We start from the raw sequence: 20,635 nt of genomic DNA on the forward strand, positions 1-20,635 counted from the left end.
TATAATTTTATATATATTATATAACTATATGATGTATAGAGAGTACTCTGTCAGCACTATCCAAAGGCATACAACAATAGCAGCACGTGGGTTTGCTATTTTCTTTGGAGGAAAATTTTATAATGAGTTTTATATATATTATATAACTATATGATGTATAGAGAGTACTCTGTCAGCACTATCCAAAGGCATACAACAATAGCAGCATGTGGGTTTGCTATTTTCTTTGGAGGAAAATTTTATAATGAGTTTTGAGCATATGCAAGCTTCATGTCTATCACTGCAAAACACTAAGAACTGTATTTTACCAGAGTTTTGAAACAAAAGTTACTGACAACACTGTTCCTAATGTCAAGAGCTTGAGAAGACCTGGGAGGTTGATAAGCTCATTTTATCTAAATTCTACAAGATATTAATATTTGTAAGTGAAGGGGAGACATTAAAAATGTATATTATCAAAAACTTAGATGGAAAATCCAGAGTACAATTTATACAGGTGTTATACAAGCTAATATCTAAAACAATCAGAGATTAAGTGAAACTCTGTTTTCTAAAGATTTTTTCATCATTTAGGGTGAGGTTTTTCTGTAGCTTTGGAAATTTATTTTCTTTAATCACAGCACAGATTCCCAGGACCATTACTATCTTAAACATTTTTCATATTTTTTCACACTTTTGTGTACATCTTCCATTACACATATTCAAACATAAATAGCATGACTGCTGCAGGGCATCTGTAGCTTCTGAAACAAATAAGATAATGTCTTCCTTCTTAACATAATGGTTAAATTATTATGCACAAAATCTGATGATTCCCAATGATCCAATTCCCTGTTAAAACAAATGACACCAATTACGGAAGATTTAATGAGAAAAAGAAAGCTTTCAGCAAGTTGATGTGAGAATTAAAGATTAGGTTGACATGGATGATTTTTCCAGGATTTTTTTTTTTTTTTGCCAGTATCAATTATGAGTAAAGAAAGGAAAACCAAATAAATATATATTGGATTCAGTCAATAAAATATTATATGATGGCAAGAAAATTGAAGGGTTCTCAAAATTCTGAAATTTTAATTTATTAAAAGATAAACATTTGAATTGAAGGATATTTATTCAGACCATCTAGAGTCAAATTAACATAGACCTTAACCACGTAGTCAATCAGCAAAGCAACTTTTTGTCGTTCATATTTAGTACTCTTCTTCATCTACATAAAATAAGAAAAACTTCCAAAGGATATGGGGCCTCATGGGTTTGAGAAAATTGATCCTTTTCATCTTTAATTTCTCTGGCTTGTTGTCTCCATGCCTATCTTCATGAACTGTATCTCGATCTCATTGTTTTTATCACTCTCAGAACACTTACATATGTCTATCAAGGTCATATATGTTTATACTTGTGTAATTTAGACTTAGTCATTCCCATAACTCATACTTATCGAACTACTGTGTATTTTATGGTTATTGCTTAGGGAAGTTTGATTACTTTGATTTTTTTGCAAATAGTCAAGTACTTACTTTACTTTGCATGCAGCAATCTTTTTAAGGGCTTTCCGGGTATCACCTCATTTAATCTTCACAAAATATTGGCAGGACATTACTATTAGTAGAGGTATTTTACAGATGAGGCAACTGAGGATCAGAAAGAATAAGAGCTAGATCGCAAACCCAGACAGGTACACCACAAACTCTGTGATGACATGCTGTCTCTCCAGACACAAGTGTTCATGACACAGCCTTAATTTGCAGAAGCCAATGGCTTATTTATTTCTCCATTTTGTGTGTGTGGAGGAGAAGGAGGAAAAAAGGAAAAGTTTTAGTTAATGGCTTTATAGATGGTTATTGCTTTCATTAGAACTTATTTTGTACCAAATTACCTGTATCTGCTTGATCTGTATATTTTTTAAATGTTTTTAGATATCTGTAAGTCTTTATCTCAGCCTTAATTCTTGGTTAGTCACACTTTACATTATCAATTCTTTTAATCTTCCTACTCACATCCTCTTTTCTTTAGAAACTTCTTTCAAACATTTCTTTTCTGGAATATAGATTATTGTCATACAAGTGAATGTCTTTAATATATTCACTCACTTTTTCATAGGTGTGTTAACTTTGCTTCATATATTTTTCTAGCATTTTTCTCACATATTCCTTGATAGGCTATTGCAAATAAGTACAGAATTCTGTTCATGTGTGGACAATAGAGTTGTAGAACATATCTCCAGGATGTGAAAAAGTCAGTGCTAACATACATGCTCTGACATCCCTCTTGGCTAATGGTTCCCAGTTCTTTCAGTGGAAAGGGGGTAGGATTGGAGAGGTTGAATATGGCAGAGACAGCCCCAAAGCAGCAACTAGAAGTCATAACCATGTCAGGAAACTCTGTCAGATTGAGTCATTGCTACCAGCCTCTGAAAGAGAACCATGAAGGTCATTCTGAATTTCTTAGTAATTGTGAGAAAGATAAACTAGTTCCATATGGTGGCAGGGAGAGAGCTCAGAACCAAAATAAAAATCTGCTCAGCTTGTCAGTACCTACGACCTTAAAGTTCAGCTATCTGAGAGTCTGTCTACTGTTTTAAAGGGTTGAGGCCAAACTTCAATTTGTCATACAAACAACTCCCACTGCCTTGGATCATGAAAGAGATGCGTGGCCCCCTGAGTATGGTGAACATGCAAAAATGTGAAGAGAGAGAGTCTCTTAAGTAGACAAAATTAGTAATAAACTGGATTCATGAGATTGTGCTGCCCATTTTAAAGAAAAGAAAGTTCTAGAATCTCTTGGATGACACGTAGGGATATTTTGAAGCCTGTTCTTCCATAACAGAACTCACTGTTGTCCTATATTCATTAAGAAATGTGATGATTTAGTCTTTATAATTACTGAAATTTCTAAAAGTGATTGTAAAGGAGTAACTATGTTTTATCAAAGATGACTAGAGAATCATGACTAATTTCAATGGACATAAATTTTCCTACAATATACTAATTGAAAAAATAAAAATGGTGACATTCTTTATAGTCATTCATCTGAAGGACTCATATTTTTTTTCTTTATTAAGAGAAAATACATGGACGAGACTAAATGCCATAATTCTATTTTGTGGCTGCCTTTTTGGTCACATCAAATGAGATTCTTTGGAGTTTTTTGTTTTGTTTTGTTTTTCACAGCTTCCTTATGTCTGTCCCTAATGCTTTTTACTGGAGGAACATTTTGTTTTTGTCTTCTAACATATCGTCTTTCATACAAGCCATGTCTACACTGGCTGAACTCAATAAATAAATAACCAGGATTCCCAGGCTGTTATTTTGGGAGATGTAGTCTCACTAATGTTTCACACTTCCACTTCACTGTCACCGTAGTCAGGTGCAAAGCTGTCCTATATATTGATTTTTCTTTCATAAACTGAAAGTCTATTTGGAACAACTATTAGCTTCATAGAGAAAGCCACAGATAGTCAATTACACATAAGGACTTTAGATATTAGCCAGAACCAGTGTTAAAAAGAATCATCCAAATGTTCTGTTTGAGCCTCAACTCAAACAAGTTTTTTTTTTTTCCAATCTAATTACAGAAATACTTGGCATTAATGAGTGAATGGTCCTTAATTTACCTGTATCAAATAACTAGCTGTGGTTGTTGGCTTTGGGCCAAAAATTGGGACTCTGAGCTAGCTAAAGAGCTGCTAAGAAAGAATGAGCCCCTGAACTGTGCAGGGGACCTATCCTGGACTATATAGTTTCTCCCAGAATCCTTCTGGGATTCTGCAGAAGCACAGTTGTCCTCATTTGCAAAGTTTTTAAAATAGTGTTTAGAAGAAATGATTTTTATGAAATTTCATCTTTATCTCGCAGTGCAAGAGACTGTGTGCCTCTTCCTTAGAAGAGCATAAGCCGCTCCTCTGTGACATGCTAAGGATATAAACATGGGGGATGAATGCTACTTCATGTAAATTACAAGTGCTACTAAGTCTTGAACAGCGAAGCATTCATTATTCCTCAAAATATCAGTCTCTTCTACTTGTACATCATTCCAACCAATGTATGCCACTGTTTACATTGCACATCTTGCAACTCCTCTCCACTTCTGCTTTATGTTTTAATGTTTATTCAAGGCAGGACCTTAAGGAATTAGGTTCACACCTTATTAGAATATTTCTTTTTCAAAAAATAATTTTAGCTGAAACATTAACCTTAAGCATATTTTTATTTTGATTTTGCTTTCAAATTGTTCTCAGTTGGCTATTCATACAATACAAATAAATCATTCAATAAAATGTAAGGAATAATAGGAATTAAGACATAGTCTTTTTTCCTTTACTCTATCTGCATAATGCCTTGCTCATGTTTTTATATTCTGAAGTCTCTGAGAAAATAAGAACAAAAAACTCAAAAAATAAGAAGGATATGAGATAGTGTATATGTGTGTGTGTATATATATATATATATATGTAATGTATGTGATACACACACACTCACACATACACACACCTACATATATTTTTTTTAATCATTTGAGTTGGATAGGCAATGAAGTGGGTACCTAGGTAGATATGTTGAGTACTTAACTAAATGAGATATAAAAGCTGTCCTTCTGAAACTTGGACCAAGTATATTTTGATAGTAGAGCTATTTATATTTGAGTTTGCTTTTGCTTGCTACCTTGAGCTTACCAAAAATTAATTGCTTAGCACACCCATCATCCATCTATTCAATGAACATTGAGGCCTTTCTCTATCTCAGAGACTGTTCAAGATTTCAAGACTCTGGTGATTCAAAGATGAGTAAAACATAGTTTATGCCTCAAGGAACTCACAGTTTATTATGGGAAACAGATAAGTGAAAAGACAATTAAAATACAGCAAGTAAGTATCATCATGAAGATGCTGACTTGATGCTTTTTGAGGTTATACTTGAAACAAATCTTAAAGGATGGATAGCAGTTCAGCAGTTGTTCAAACCTGGAGAGTACCTTCTAGGAAGAGGGGATGGTACTTGCAAATGTATAGAGAAATAAGAATGTTGCTTAGAGGGAATAAGTTAGTGGGTAAGGCTGGAGCACTGTGTGTATGTGCAGAAAATAACAAGACATGGGAGGGTTGGAGTGGGTGAGACATGGGAAAAAGTAGACAGTAGACAAGGACTAGACTTCACAGGCCTTGCAAACCACAGTAAAGAATTTGAACTTTATCTTTGAATTTTGGAGGAACAACTGAGCGACTTTAACCAGGATGGAGGAATGATGAGATACATGTTTTTGAATGAGCTGCATGGACTTCATGGGGAAGGGGAAGAAGGAGTGAAACTCAAGGCAGTGAGACTAGCTGTAAATATTTTTTGATAATCCAGAGAAGAGCTGCCAAGACTGGAAACTGACCTCCAAGTCTTAAATAGATTTGGAAAGACATCTCTTTACTCATGGAGCCTAACATAGCATTGATGACATTCATACAGGGAAAGGTCAAGAAAGAAATGTGGATTTTATTGTAATCCTAATACCTATACCAGCACACATATAGAGAGATACCTGAAGGCAGCCTTAATCTTGTGACAACTGATGATATGTTCATATAATAGCTTCCCAATGATGTTAGAGAAAAAAGTGTCATGGCATGTAAAAGTGGTCATAAAATTATATTTGAAAATCATCTCATACAGAAACATGTAAAGTGTAATTCTATTTCTATTTGTATTTTCACATGGGGAGAGACTGTTTTTGAAGGATACCTCTAAAAAGAGAGATGAAATGGGGCTGTGAGCAGAAGCTTTACTTATAGTGTTGAAAATGTTATAAGAATGTGTTCAGATACATGTATATTTAAAAATAAATAATATTTTATATTTAGTGGGGAGAAACAAGGAAAATACTAAAAATCTGTAATATGACAAGAGTAGTTAAATTCAGTGATGAGATTTGGGTTGATTTTTATTTCTTCTTTTTGCTTTTCTTCTGAAATTTATAATTGTGCATTTGTATTGCCTTGATCACATAAATAAATAATTATAAATTATGAGACTTAGATTGTAACTCTTATGTGAAAGGATAAAAGTATAAACGATGTATTCAAGCACATAGCAAGCAGTCTGTTATTTAGAATCAAACATTTGTGCTGAATTCCCTGCAAAAGACACTATAGAAAATCATTGCATCCCGGAAAGTCTGTCTTTATTAGTGAACTTAAAGCTACTGCAGAGAAAATGGCATTGACTTACCATAAGAAGGAAGGCCATTACAAATCACAGAGAAACAAAAAATCAAAGTTAAAATTGCCATTACTCATTCAAGAGCGCTTATGGGCTAAACTCTCCTGGTCCCAGTAGAGCAGATTTCAGGCTAGGAGAGACGTAGCTACTTAATTTTGGAATCATTCTCTTATTCTCTCAATTCTGATTCTGTCTTCACCAAACAAGGAACTTTCTGATTATAATTTGGCTTTCTGTGTGAAATTCTCTCTAAGAAGACCATGAGGCTGGGTCCCCACCATATTCCTAATTTGACTGCAAATGGAGGCCTGACAAAAGTCTCTGTTAGTTTTTTTTTGCCAATGTGTGTCTGTCTTTGGGAGGCTGAGGACCTCCAAAAGAGTGATCAAATTGAAAGTTCTCACCAGCTCTGGAAGGTGGTGAATTCATCCAGTCCCAAAACTCCCTTTGGTGATCTGTCACCTTACTTTCCCTGGTGAAACCCACCTCCACTTGGGCTGGCTGCAGCCTCAAATGTGAATTGGCACTTTAAAAAATTCTACAATTTTGCATCACCGATGACTTGTAGCCTGCCTCTCAGAGTTTTAAAATACAAGCTTTTGTGTGATAATTCAACATTAGAAAATTATTTTTACTACTGTGAAACAAAAGTTCCGTTAATTATTGGAACCAACAAAAGCTGACTGAGGTTTACTTGTATACTTTGCTATGGCTCAAAATCTCTGCAGATTATTTGTAAAATATTGCACAAATATCCAATAATATTGTTTTTTGCTAAAAATAATATCAAATACCACAAACAATAGGATATATACATATACCTAGATGCAAACACAAGTTGAAATATATCTCCAAATATTAATTGATCTTTGTTATTCTATTTCATAGTAGTGTAATGTTTTGCTCAGAGCCAGCCTAGGTTTTACGAGTGTCTCATTCATACAGAGATATGAATCACCCATTAACTATACTGTGGGTGGATAATATTCATAAATAAGATCCAGGCATGCAGGTGATGACCTATATGAATTTGAAGGGAATATTACTACATGATTCTGATGACAACATTGTGGTGGTATGCAGGAGCAGTGTTAGGTAGAGTTAGACAGAGAGGGGCTAGAGTCTTAGCCAGAGAACACCTTGGGCATCAAGCTGTCAATACAACTTCAATTTAGCTACTTTAAGCCCTGTGGAGCCACTGAAGGACTTGAGCAAGTTTACATTAGTTCTAAGCACTACATTGCCCAGAACAATATGAAAGCAGCGTGTATGATCAGTAGGAAATGAGCAGACATCAGACAGGGCACTACATTTGGCAACTATTGTGATTTGTCCACTAGTTCATGGATTCTTGGACAATACTTGACAAAATGCTCTCTTTGGACAGTCTGCAAAGAGAAATCTGAGATGCTAGTTGAAAACAAATATTCTTGGGATTAGTAAACAGGCCTTTTAAACAAAGGTCAGATGATTTGTTATATGCACAACCATTAGAGGGCCACTGATCTAGGTTAACCCAAGTTTTATGTAAGAAATATTTCTAGATAGTAAGACAGGTTCTTCGAAGAATGCCATATTAAACAGATGGGATTTTGAATTTAATTTTAGGGATACCTCTAGAATACAAGTCCCTCAAAAGCATGAATTTTTGTTTTGTTTCCTTATATGTCTTAAGTGCCTAGATCAATAACAGGTATACAGTTTGTGCTCAGCAAACATTTGTCCAGGGAATGCATAATGATTCAAAGCTTGAGTTTTAGACTCATACAAGCTAAATTCCAGCTTACATAGCTTCCCTAAACCTTGGTATACAATTTGGGGATGTTAATATCGGGATCACAGATTTAATATAAAAATTTAATCAAATAACCACTGGAAATTATTTAGCATAGTGCCTGGCACAGAGCAAGTCCTCAATCAATGACATGTACTCCTTGTATTGCTATTAATAATGTTTAGCACATCTGCAATATTATATATTAATGGATTAAGGGAGTGACATGCTGAATTGACATTGTAAAAAGCATTTAGGTTTAGAGGTTAATACCTGTATTAAAAAATAAACCGAGGTTTTTATGTTTTCTGGTTATCAGAGAACCATATGAGTTTGAGCATACATAATGACATAAACTTTTTCCTTCCTTTGTTCTTTTGGTTCAGATAGCTTGCATCTTCTAGAGGTTTGTTGGAAGGGCTGAGTTCAAAGAAAGAAGAAAATGATGAAAAGGCAAACATTCAACAAGTTGGTCTTCTGGGTTCTGTTATTCTGTCGAATGGCTTATCTTTCTTTTTTTACTTTTTGACTTCAGGTTGTATTTAAAAGGTCACACTGGGACAGCAGGAAAACAGAGCAGCCTGATCTTACACGGTGCTGATTTCAGCACTAAAGATGCTGATAATGACAACTGTATGTGCAAATGTGCCCTCATGTTAACAGGAGGTAAGTCCTATGGGGCCACTCTCTAAGCTATGTTTCATTGGTTTGGGGCTTAAGGTTTCTTATCTATGAGAAAAGAGTATGATCTTATGGTCAGGAAAGTTAAGAGCAAGTCCCTAGAGATCATTTTGTTCTGTCCACGAATTTACCTTGCGTTCTTGTGTAAGACATTGCTAGCATATTTAGAGGTTTGCGTCCTCCCCCAACATCAATAGTGAAAGTGTGCTAAGCTTGGTTCTGAATACATTTTTTAGTCCCTTAAGTCCCTTAAGGCATCTTGATCCCCTTAGTAAGATGAACAATAGTCTGGGAACTCAGCATATACAGCAATTACTTCTTACAAACTAGTTTGCAATTATGTAATAAGTTAATTGATCATTTTGTTGAAATGAGATAAGAAAAATAAAGAGGTATAGTTAAACCAAAAGTAACACAGTTCAGAACAGCTATACCGGAGTTTTATACTATATAATATTAATCATTGCAAGATATTTTAGCTAGTATAGGCGATATCATTAAATAATATCACATCATAGAGTAAGAAAGTTAATCCTTTTGTACATTTTAAATATTTTTCCAGCCTTATGATTGCCCAACAGAGAAATTCTCAATTTGGTGCTATCATATCTGTAATACTTCCTCAGCACTTACCAGTGATGCTTCTTGGCAAAAAAAACAAAAACAAAAACAAAAAACGTAGTCTCAGAGCCTTGGTTAAGCAATGGCACATACCTAAAATTAAATAATGTTATTTTGTTTTAATTTGATGAGTTTTATATCTACCTTTTTTTTTTTTTTTTTTTGAGACAGAGTTTTGCTCTTTTTGCCTAGGCTAGAGTGCAATGGTGCTGTCTCAGTTCACTGCAGCCTCCACCTCCCGGGTTCAAGTGATTCTCCTGCCTCAGCCTCCCGAGTAGCTGGGATTACAGGCGCCCACCACCAAACCCTGCTAATTTTTCTATTTTTAGTAAAGACGGGGTTTCACCATGTTGGCCAGCCTGGTCTTGAACTTCTGACCTCAAGTGATCTGCCCACCTTGCTCTCCCAAAATGCTGGGCTTACAGGCATGAGCCACCCTGGCACCTGGCTATGTCTAACTTCTATTACAGCAAGGGGTGCTGGTTTCCTCTTTAAATGGATGATATAAACTTGCATTTTAGAATGTATTCACAATATTCTGTATTTAACAAATAATTGATTTAAGAAAAAATTGATCCATATTAATAAAAGTTATAAGTGGATATGGCAAAACTGTGAAGTTGATACATGACTGACTGAAGTTTGGGAAACACTGAGGTAAAACCCAATGGCAAATGCTATTGCTCAAGAATGTTATAGGGTCTGGCAGGAAAGGAGTTGGCATCAAACAAAATTTTAAGAGAAATTCCTATTTCAGTATTTCTCCTCTCACAGTTTTACTGCTGCTTCTCTCTCTTACTATAGTAACAATCACTACCACCTTCAATTGTTCTAATATACTTTCTGTCTTAATTCTATTACAAAATATGTTTTCATATTAATAAGGAAAAAATTGTTCAAATCTAATATTTTCCTTTCCTAACACTACATTACTACCATTATTATAACATATTACATATTTCTGCACATGTTGTACTATCTTACTTGAACTCCAGATCCACTCTGTGAGATAACAGGGAGAGAAACTCATCTCTATATTGTACCTTAGGAAAATGAATGACAGTTAATGTTTGCCATTTCATCCCAAACATCTAGCACAGCTGATTGTGACACATAGAAACCTATTAGAAAATGTAGTACATGAATTAGTGAAGTAGTAGTGTACATGAATGAGTGTAGTACATGAATGACCATCTTGTAACTCTTGAAACAACTTTCAAATTTTAAAACCAATGAAATACATCATTAGGTTGACATTATCTTCATCAATGAATAGAGCTTGGAAAAGTGTGGAGTGAAGGTTTTGGATAATTGTTACTATTATTTTGAGACCAAGTCTCACTCTGTTGCCCAGGCTGGAGTGCAATGGGGTGATCTCAGCTCACTGCAACCTCTGCCTCCTGGTTCGAGCGATTCTCTTGCCTCAGCCTCCCGAGTAGCTGGGACTACAGGTGTGGGCCACCATGCCCAGCTAATTTTTGTGTTTTTAGTAGAGATGGGGTTTCACCATGTTGACCAGGCTGGTCTGGAACCCCTGACCGCAGGTAATCCACCCACCTCAGCCTCCCAAAGTGCTGGGATTACAGACATGAGACATGAGCCACCGTGCCCAGCCAGTTTGGGATAAATCTTTTGTCTTCCTTCCTATTGCCAACCCTTCCATTACTACTATCATCAAATCACAACCCGTTGACCCCAGCCATGCCACCTACGTTGACATCTTTTCAATACGATACCCGCCCCAATATTATCAAAACTAACCTATTATGATTCTGCCTCTATCATATTCTTTTCTGGTTTTGTTTTTTGTTTTTTGTGTTTTGAGATGGAGTCTCGCTCTGTTGCCCAGGCTGGAGCGCAGTGGCGCATTCTCGGCTCACTGCAAGCTCCGCCTCCTGGGTTCCCGCCTCAGCCTCCGGAGTAGCTGGGACTACAGGTGTCCCCACAACGCCCGGCTAATTTTTTGTAATTTTGGTAGAGACGGGGCTTCACTATGTTAGCCAGGATGGTCTGGATCTCCTGACCCTGTGATCCGTCCGCCTCGGCCTCCCAAAGTGCTGGGATTACAGGCATGAGCCACCGCGCCCGGCCTCATATTCTTTTCCTTAAGCTTTGGACATATCCTTTTGGCATCATATTTAACATTATCAAATATTAAAAAGTCTCCTATATGTAATTTTATGACTCCTCCCTCAGCCCTCACCCCCAGAAGTAGTTGCTACAAATCTAAGATTTTTTTTTTTTTAAATGGTACACACAAGGTAGGTCTTGAGCTTTTTCCTGAAATAAAATTTTTCTTTTTATTACATCCCTGATCTCATAAAGGAAATTGTCAGCAACTTTATACAAGGACAAAGGGACTTTGATTTTTCAATTTCCTGCACATTTTAATATTGAAATATTATTTTCTCCATGTCTATTTTTACAGGTATTTTTTCTTACCAAATAAATACAATACATGAAAAAACAACAGTAAAATCTTTCAAATGTGTCCTTAGAAGAGTATTCCAATATGTTCATATTTCTGTCACAATAATGAAAATATGGAGTAAAGCAAAGAGGAGAATGTGCATCTTGGTTGTCATTGAGAAAATTTCACTGCTCAGATTTATGATTTTATTTCTGCTTTAAATTATTAAACTTTGTCATGTTCTTTCATCCACAATTATTCTTGGACCCAGTTCTTACTCACCAATAAACACATATGTTTGGAAGAGAATATTTCCACTTATTGCTTGGGCTGGAATAGTCTAAGTAAATGTGTTTTTGTAATAAATGCCATTACCTTATCAAATGTCCCTTTGAAAGAATCCAGGTCTTGCAAAGTTATTTATTATGGAAAGCTAAAATGTGGAATTTAGATAGCTAAGAACTGGAGAACGTAAGGATGAATATCATTGACAGTCCAGGTAACTGGAGTATTGCCTGGAACTTAGGTCCTACTTAGATGCTCCCCACCACTACTACTTATTCTGTCAAAGTTTCCCTTGGAGCCATTTTCCTCATCTAATGATTTTTCCTTTCTTTTTTTTTTAAACTTAGTATTTGAGCCTGTTGCCTGTTTAAAAATAGCCTCTCTTAAGCAGTGAGACTTCATACTCTTTGAAGCTAGAAACTCATAGCTCTTTGTCATTATCAATTAAAGCTTTGTTTTATCTTCTTTGTTTATATATTTTTCCTTTGTTTCTTCTAAAAGGAATTAAGAGTAAAATAAGATTTATTGCCAACTAACTATCCTAGTTTTCTTCGAGTACAAAGAGGAATTCTAGTTGGAGAATCTGGTATCATTACCCTTATTGGTAAAAGACTGAATGGCAGGAAATAGGCTTAATTGAAAGCAGAAGGTATTTCAGCTAGACCGAAGGTAGGACTTGATCTTTGCTCTTCATTTCCTAATTTCCTTATTTCTTAGCTTTCTTCTGTCAATTTAAGGTATTTTTAATGAGCACCTATTAAAGGGGTTAATTACTATTAAAGAAATGAGCAAGACAGGCTAGAACATAAGTTTCATTAAAAATGTAAAAGAAATAGTTTTATCTACTATTTAACATTAAGAAAATGAAAATGTAATCTCATTCAATGCATATTTTTTGTATAGATTTATTGTATATGGAGATAAATATGTGAAAAATTCTGATTCTAGAATTAAGACAATAACAAATTCTTGTTACTAGATTGTCACATTCAAAACAAACTTACCTTCAGCAGAAAAAAACGATCTTTGGTACTAAATTAGGAGCTTTCAAAATCAGCATTTCTGAAAGTTTGCTTAAGCTACAGCTAACTAAAATTATTAAAATTATATTTAAATAATTATTTCTAAAAATCTGTCATAAACTGTAATTATTAAAAATTGCTAACCACAAAAACAAATACGTTATTGTTTTACATTCCTTACTTTAGTTTCAACATAATTTCCATATTTAGTACATAATATAAAGGCTATGTAAAAATGTGACCTAACTTTCTATAAAAATAATCTATTGAAGTAGAAACTCTGATTTATTCTCCCAACGCATAAACCATGTTAACTGATAGACAAGACTTTCGAAAGCTAACAAAGGATATTTTTCAGTTCAGTTCTTAAAGAGGGGAAAAAGCCATACACATAAATTTCTTAGTACATCTAGAACTTTCCAGATGCTAACAGCAGAGAGTTGATAAATGCTCACTTTGCCTACATATAATCTTAAAGAAGACAAAGAAAATGATAGAAGCCAGCAGTTTTTTCAACTGGTGTATGACCCTGAGATGACAAGATCTTTGGGAAAATATAATCGTCTTAGCATTTTTGAGAACCCAGTAAGGACCTGCTAAGCATGATCAGATAACTAAAATTCTCTAAGTTTCAAGGTAAAAATATTGAGAGAAAAGAAGATCCATATGACTAATGTAAGATTGACTATATAAATCTACATTGCATTACTTTTATTTCAACCCAATTTCTATATTTAGTACATAAAACGTAAGCCTATTCTACACAAATGTAAGTTCTGTGAATGCATGGATTTTGTGCTGTCCACTACTGTATCCCAAGTGACTGCCATAGTGTGTGGCATATAGCATATGTTCAATAAATGTTGGTTTGATGAGTAAATATGTTAGCAGAGACTCTGAAAGGACATTGCAAAATTACAAATTATTCTGGTGAAAAGACATAAAGTAAATGAATGTTAGTATAAATGTGTCTCTTACATGAACTTATTTTTAAAATGCCTAATACATACATGTATTTCTAAGCCCAAACAAGGAACAAAGAGGTGACTACCAAGGACTGAAACTAACTTAAGAATAACCCCAAAAGACTAAACTGCAGAATTGTAAAAATTTGAGTGTTAGGTTCCCGACTTTCAAATAAATTTGAGCTTCATAAAATGCAAAGTTTAAGATTATATTCCTATTTTCTGGGGCAAAGTTTCATTTATTAGAAAAAGAGCAAAGAGTATCAGAAAATGTCTTTTATAAGTTTGGAAAAAGGTGAATCAGAACTGGTAGTCCTCTCGTGCAAGGCTACAACCAAAGCTTAATGATTGGCAGTGGATGAGAAATAACCAATTAACTTTGTATTGTACTCAGTAATAATATTTAAAAACTTATTGAACTCTTTCTAACAGATATGTTTGTATTATCCTAAATGATTTGTATTTAATAACTTATATGAAGCTTCCAAAAACTCTTGGAAATAGAGACCACAATAATATTTTCAGCAAGAACTGAGATACAGAAATGTTAGATAATTTGCCATAGGTAACAGAATTTTGTCGGAAGTAGAATTTAAATGCAGGTACTCAACCTCCAGAGGCCTTTGTTCTATCTACTCTTTCTACTGCTTCCATTAAAAGGAATGACATTCAAAGAGAATGATAGAGCTCTATTGTACTGTTTGCAGCATCTTTTCACAAGCATTTCCTCACTTAAACATGGTTAAAAGCAAAATGAAATATGAGGGAGAAGAGAGGCAGTAAAAGAATACCTAGAAGTTTTAAATGAATTCAATATTCCTAGCCAGGATAAACAGCTTTTCATATTTAGAACAAAAAGAAGAGAAAGGAAAGAAAAAAAAACAGCCCCCCAAAAAACAAAAACAAGTCCTTGGCCTGAAGGGGATATAGTACGAGATGACATAAGGAATGCAGACTTCTAGCAAGGTCCTTTGCCTCCTGCATGCAAGACCCATGCAGCTGCTTCTTGAGGCTGGCTTTGGGTAGGGCCAACTTTGTCCACATAAACTCACCAAGAGACTTTTTCCATTAAGATCCCATCGATGACACCAATCAATTTAGTTTAAACTCATCCTTAGTTAGTGATGAAAGACGAAAATCTTAATTTCTGTGCAAGTTCTTTTGCATGCTGCTGATTAGAATGCATGCATTGAAAACGAACAAAAGAAATCTACAAAAACAGATATACCTTTTCATTTTGCTGTACATTTTATCACAGAAAAGCAGTGTTGAGAGACGTTTTGTTTAGAATCAGAAGAATTTAAGAAATAGGTTTCCTGATGTTCAAATAAAGTTGAACTTCCTGAGTACAAAGTTGAGAACCAAATTCCTATTTTCTGGGCAAAGTTTCATTTATTAGCGATCAAATGTGAATTTTCTGCTTCAAAGATAAAAGGCACAAATGATTTTAAAAGACCTGGGATAGTTATTACAAAATAAATTTTAATGAGTTAAGTGTAAATGAATTGGAAACATGAATCTCAGATTTCTTATTAAAATATACATGAGGTTACAAGTTATGAAGAAAAATGCTTGGCAAAGTACATCTCAGCAGTTGCCAACCTTAAAACATTTGAGACTGAGTGTGGTGGCTCACGCCTGTAATCCCAGCACTTTGGGAGGCCAAGGTGATTGCATCACCTGAGGTCAGGAATTCGAGACCAGCCTGGCCAACATGGCCAAACACCACCTTTACTAAAAAAAAATACAAAAATTAGCCAGGTGTGGTGGCAGACACCTGTAGTCCTAGCTACTCAGGAGGCTGAGCCAAGAGAATCACTTGAACCTGGGAGGCGGAGGTTGCGGTGAGCCAAGATCCGCCATTGCACTCCAGCCTGGGCGACAGAGTGAGCCTCCATCTCAAAATAACCAAACCAAACCGAAACAAACCAAAACAAAAAAAATTGGAGACATTTTATCAGCTGTCCCAATAGCAGATGGTAACTGCTTTTTCGATCCTTTGCTTGCATCATTGAGTTCTTTTAGGCTTGAAGTGCCTTCCCTAGATTAATTGCTTTAGGATATTTCTTATTTGTTATTCCCAACCATAAACAAAATACAATGTTAATATTTTCCCAGGATTGCACAGAATATGTAATTCAGCTATTCAGTATCTTATCAGAGGAACTGCAAACTCAGGCATACTCTTCTGTATATTCATAGAACATCTTCATCCCATCCAAATATATCATATGTACTGAGTATCAAGGATCACTTATAAATACAAGAAATGCGTATGAGTAATGAGGACTCTGCTATATTTTTGCCTGCTTCGAAAAAATGCTTTAAACCACATATTTTCAGGATTTGTGTATAAAAGACTTGGCCATGCTTAATTTTTAAAAATAAAGGTAGAAAGTGGACAAACTTTGAAATATTTGATATGAAAAACTTATTTAGTTTGTTTTAATGTATGTATCAGAGAAAACAGACAATCCTTGCCTACACAGAAATAATTACGTCTGCTACCTTGAAGTTAGGATATCTTATAATAAAACTGAAATGGTCATGAGAAATAATTGCTCTTTTATTTCATTTTCTTCCATCTAAATTCATCATCTTTATTATCAATTGCTCTGAGATAGATCGCAGAATTCATGGCCCACTGGTCTTAAGATAAAGAGTCAATTAAACATTTCAAACTCCTTGATTTGTCATGAAATCAAAGTGAAACATTTAAAAAAATTAGGAGCTTAAATGCCAAGTTTTTATAACATGAACATTGTACAACTGTACTTATTTGGGTCTAATTATTTTTATATTTCTCTAATAAACCCCACTAAGCAAATAAGAAAATATGTTGGCACTGATGACCTTGTCTTTATTATTAAATTATTATGATGCTCCACAAGGTCTTGTCTCTTTTTTTCCTGCCCTAAACATTCTGCCGCATTTTCTAGATAACTTACAGTTGGCACTTAAGTAGGATTTTTTTTTATAGGCTATAATAGTGCATTATCTTATTTGATCCTTATAACTGTGCTGTGAAAATGGTTGGTCAGTTCTTAGAATCTATGTATTATAAATGTGACCTTAAACAGTTCCTTAAACTCCGTGAGCATTAGTATCTTTATTATGGTATTTGCCACATCACTTAAGGCTGTTTGGGGGGATAAAATGAGAAAATGCATACAAATACCTTCATATGAACGATTCAATAAATATCAAATACTATTGGTACTATTGTGTAGGATCTCTTGGTTATTAATTGATGAATTAAGCATGAAGTCTGGGTCTTCTAACTCCTGCCCCGGCGTTCTGCAGGCTTCCCGTTGCCCAAAAGAAAATGTCTAAAGGTGTAATAAAAACCTTTATGTTCTCCCTCCTGTTTATTTTTTAGCCCTATGTTCTCCAACCCTTTAACCCACTGGCACTCCAGCCAAGCCAACCTGCTGGCAGACACTCTCTCCTGCTCTTCCAGAGTACAGACTGTATAGAATCTCTTTCTGTTCAGTGAACTCTACCCATCCTTCAGGACCCAGAGCAGCTGTTGAATGAGTGAGCTTTGTGGTCCCTCAGACAGTTAGCACCTACTGCCTCTGTATTTCCATAAAATTTTCTTCTTCTCTTTGTCTAGTGGCTATCATCTCAATGTGTAGCATTTTGTTTGTCTCCTACACAAAACTGTGCATGCTTTAAAGTCAGAAATTTTGTTTCCAAAAATTCCTGTCCCCTATCTCTATCCATTGGTTAGTATTTGCAGAATTGATTCTAGACTCAATTTTCTTCTTTTTTTATGGTGTCACATATGCTCAGGATAGCTTTGGAAGATCATAGAGAATGAGGGCTCTAAAAAGTGTTTGATGAAACATTTAACCTAGCAGATCAGGTTCTTCTGGTTCGATTATGGTTCCCATCTGTAGAGAATGTTTTACTTGTTTGCCTCATCGTGGACAAGCAGGCTGGCTAAACTCCAAATTGTTCCATAAACATTGAACTTCTCTCCAGGACTGCCTATTCCTCCACCTTCATTTCCTGCAAGTCATTTCTTGTTCACTGTGCACCAGCTGCACTGATGTCCCTACACATCCCAAGCTTGCTTTCTTCCTCATCGCCTTTGCAGGTGCTGTACTCTGCTTATCAGGGTCTTTTCCCATCTTCCTGGGGCTGCCTCTCTCCTCCTTCAGGTCTCGTTAAATATCAGCTTCTTTCACGAGTGTGAAAACTCGAATTATTCTCCTTCAGAGCTCCTACTTATTTTCTTTATGACATTTTAAGTCATAATTTATATTAGGTTGGTGCAAAAGTAATTGCATTTTTTGTCAATAACAGTCATGGCAAAAACCGCAATTACTTTTGCACCCACCTAATAGTAATTTTTGTGCCTGCTTACATATATTCATCTGTTTCTCTCATTAGAAGTGAGTTTCATGAAGGCAAGGACTACTTCTGTCTTGAGTATTGTGTAACAACGTTTCACAATAATTATATATTGAATGGATACATAAGAAAAAAATGGATACAATAAGGACAGGTGTTACATATTGCGGTATCTATCAAATATAGCATTTTGGTAAGCTAAACAACTTCAGACAACAAAGACTTCACAAGGAGAACCGATCAGAGAGTCAATCAGTTAACAAGCGTGCAGTGACCCACTGGTCATTTGGGAAGCAAACTTTGTTAGGTGTCTACTAAGTACAGGAGATAGACCAATACACAAACCATGGCTTTTCATTGTTTTTAGGATGATGAACAAAACACTGGGTGATGTACTTCAGACCCTCTCAGCTTCAGGCGACTATCCCCCTCGTTGATTGTGACACAGCCATACTGGCCTTCTTTCAGTGTCTCCAAAATGCCATTTTACTCATTGCAAACATTACCCCACTTTATTCATTCAAAAAGATACACAAGATGAATTTACCTGACTCTCTCACAGGCTCTTACTGTTTCTTGTCTCTTTTCTAAATTTTCCCAAAGTTTCCCGATGAAACGCATCCTTCAGCCTGTGCTCTTTATTGCCAGGCTGTTGTTGCAACAGACGTCTGTCTTTCCGTACTCCTCTGGGACTCTTGTGACTTTCTATAAACCAAATAAACAAAAACACACATTTTACCCTAATGCAACTTGGAAGAGAATTCTATGAATCGTTGTCAGTCTCAACAATAGAGTGAGTGTGTTTGCTTGAGAGACCATGGTGCATATTTGAAAGATTATAAAAAGTTCATTAATGCAATGGAAAAGTGCCTCAAGAAGGTCACAGAAAAGGAGGAGAAAAGTTAAAACACAGAAGCAATCAAGTTGAATTTCATCTTAGAGTTTCATTTTAGTCCTTTAGAAAAAGTCTTTTGGGCAAATAAATTCACTAATATTAGAATGCTTTTTATAATATAAACAGCACATTTTTACCAGCTGTACTGATCAAAAATTAGAGGAATTAATCTTAAGAAAAACAAAGGTAGAATTTTACTTGCAGTTCCTCCTCCTTTGCCAAACAAGAACCTTTTTGTCCCTTGTGTTTTGACTACATTAACATTTATGTTGTTTGCATACAGTTGATAAAACTGCATGGAATATAGTGTCTTTCCAAATTCATCAAGACGTACCTTGTGGTTCCGCAGTATGAACTGGTGATTAATGCAGCTTGTTACGCCTCTAGTGTGACTTTATAAACACAAGCCAGCTATATTCATCTTCTAAAGTTGAAAAATGAGAACTAGCTTTTCTCCACTTAACTTTTTCTAAAGTTTCTGCAAGATGGTGCTCATGTTACAGTTAAACATCAGCTGTAGAGCTTTCTCTTTCTTTAGCTATTAGTCCCTTAGGTATAAGTCTGTAATCTAAGAGAGGTCAACTGTATCCAAATAAAAAGTATGCCAGAATGTCTCTGGCATAAATCTCTCCCTAAAGATTCAGTAGTGTTACTTCAGGAGACAGGAAAAAACACTATGCTTTATCTAAAAATCTAAGAACTTAATTTATTTAAAAAATAAAACTGAGTTATGCAGTTATCCTCACAGAGAGCTATACAAGCACAGAATTTCCATGTTACTCATCAAATTGTTTTTCTTTTTACTAAGTTTGGAAATCACTTAAATAACCATAGACAAAATATGGCTGTACAGGAACTGAATGGCTATTATTGCAGAACACTTTTTCTATTGTTATAAGCTACAGAGAGGGCACATTAATTAAAAGTCCTTTTGAGCATCATAGTCATTGAACAGTATCCAATTAATTTTAGAAGCAGCTTAGAGCCAATTATTGACAAACATATGCAGTAGATGGAGAATATCTTTCTATTCAGATCTCAGTTGCTTGTCTAAGTTTCTGAATTTCTTTACTAATAATTAATTGTTCTATTCCCAGTAACAGTCTTAAGATGGAATGCCTCTTATGGGTATATACATTTTCCTTACTGCACTTGTCTTACATGTAAATCCATCTCTTATGTAGATTGTATCTTGAAGCCCAGAGGCTTCCCATCATTACAAAAGGAAGTGAGTTCCAGTGGAGTCACTGAAAGCTGCTTTCCATGACAGCATTGCTCTCTCTGATGGGTCACACAAATCTGAAATCAGAAGTCATTTAAAACAGTTTCGCTACTGAGGGCATATTTACTGATGCCTCCTAATTGCAAATAAGCACAACAAAAACAAGCAAGTTTCCCATCACTTAATGCCATTGATTTC

At 35.3% G+C, this 20,635-nt stretch overlaps 1 protein-coding gene across 3 annotated transcripts in view; it reads left to right on the forward strand.

Annotated features, from left to right (window-relative positions):
- ANGPT1 (angiopoietin 1) overlaps positions 1-20,635 on the forward strand; it is a 257,588-nt gene that overhangs the window by 234,335 nt on the left and 2,618 nt on the right. For all 3 annotated transcript variants that reach the window (XM_011930937.1, XM_011930953.1, XM_011930946.1), the window contains one exon: positions 8,513-8,643. In XM_011930937.1, the coding sequence (XP_011786327.1) occupies positions 8,513-8,643 (131 nt within the window). The remainder of the gene's footprint in view (positions 1-8,512; positions 8,644-20,635) is intronic.

The sequence above is a fragment of the Colobus angolensis genome, unplaced genomic scaffold (assembly GCF_000951035.1).
Source record: "Colobus angolensis palliatus isolate OR3802 unplaced genomic scaffold, Cang.pa_1.0 Scaffold121, whole genome shotgun sequence".
NCBI lineage: Eukaryota > Metazoa > Chordata > Mammalia > Primates > Cercopithecidae > Colobus > Colobus angolensis.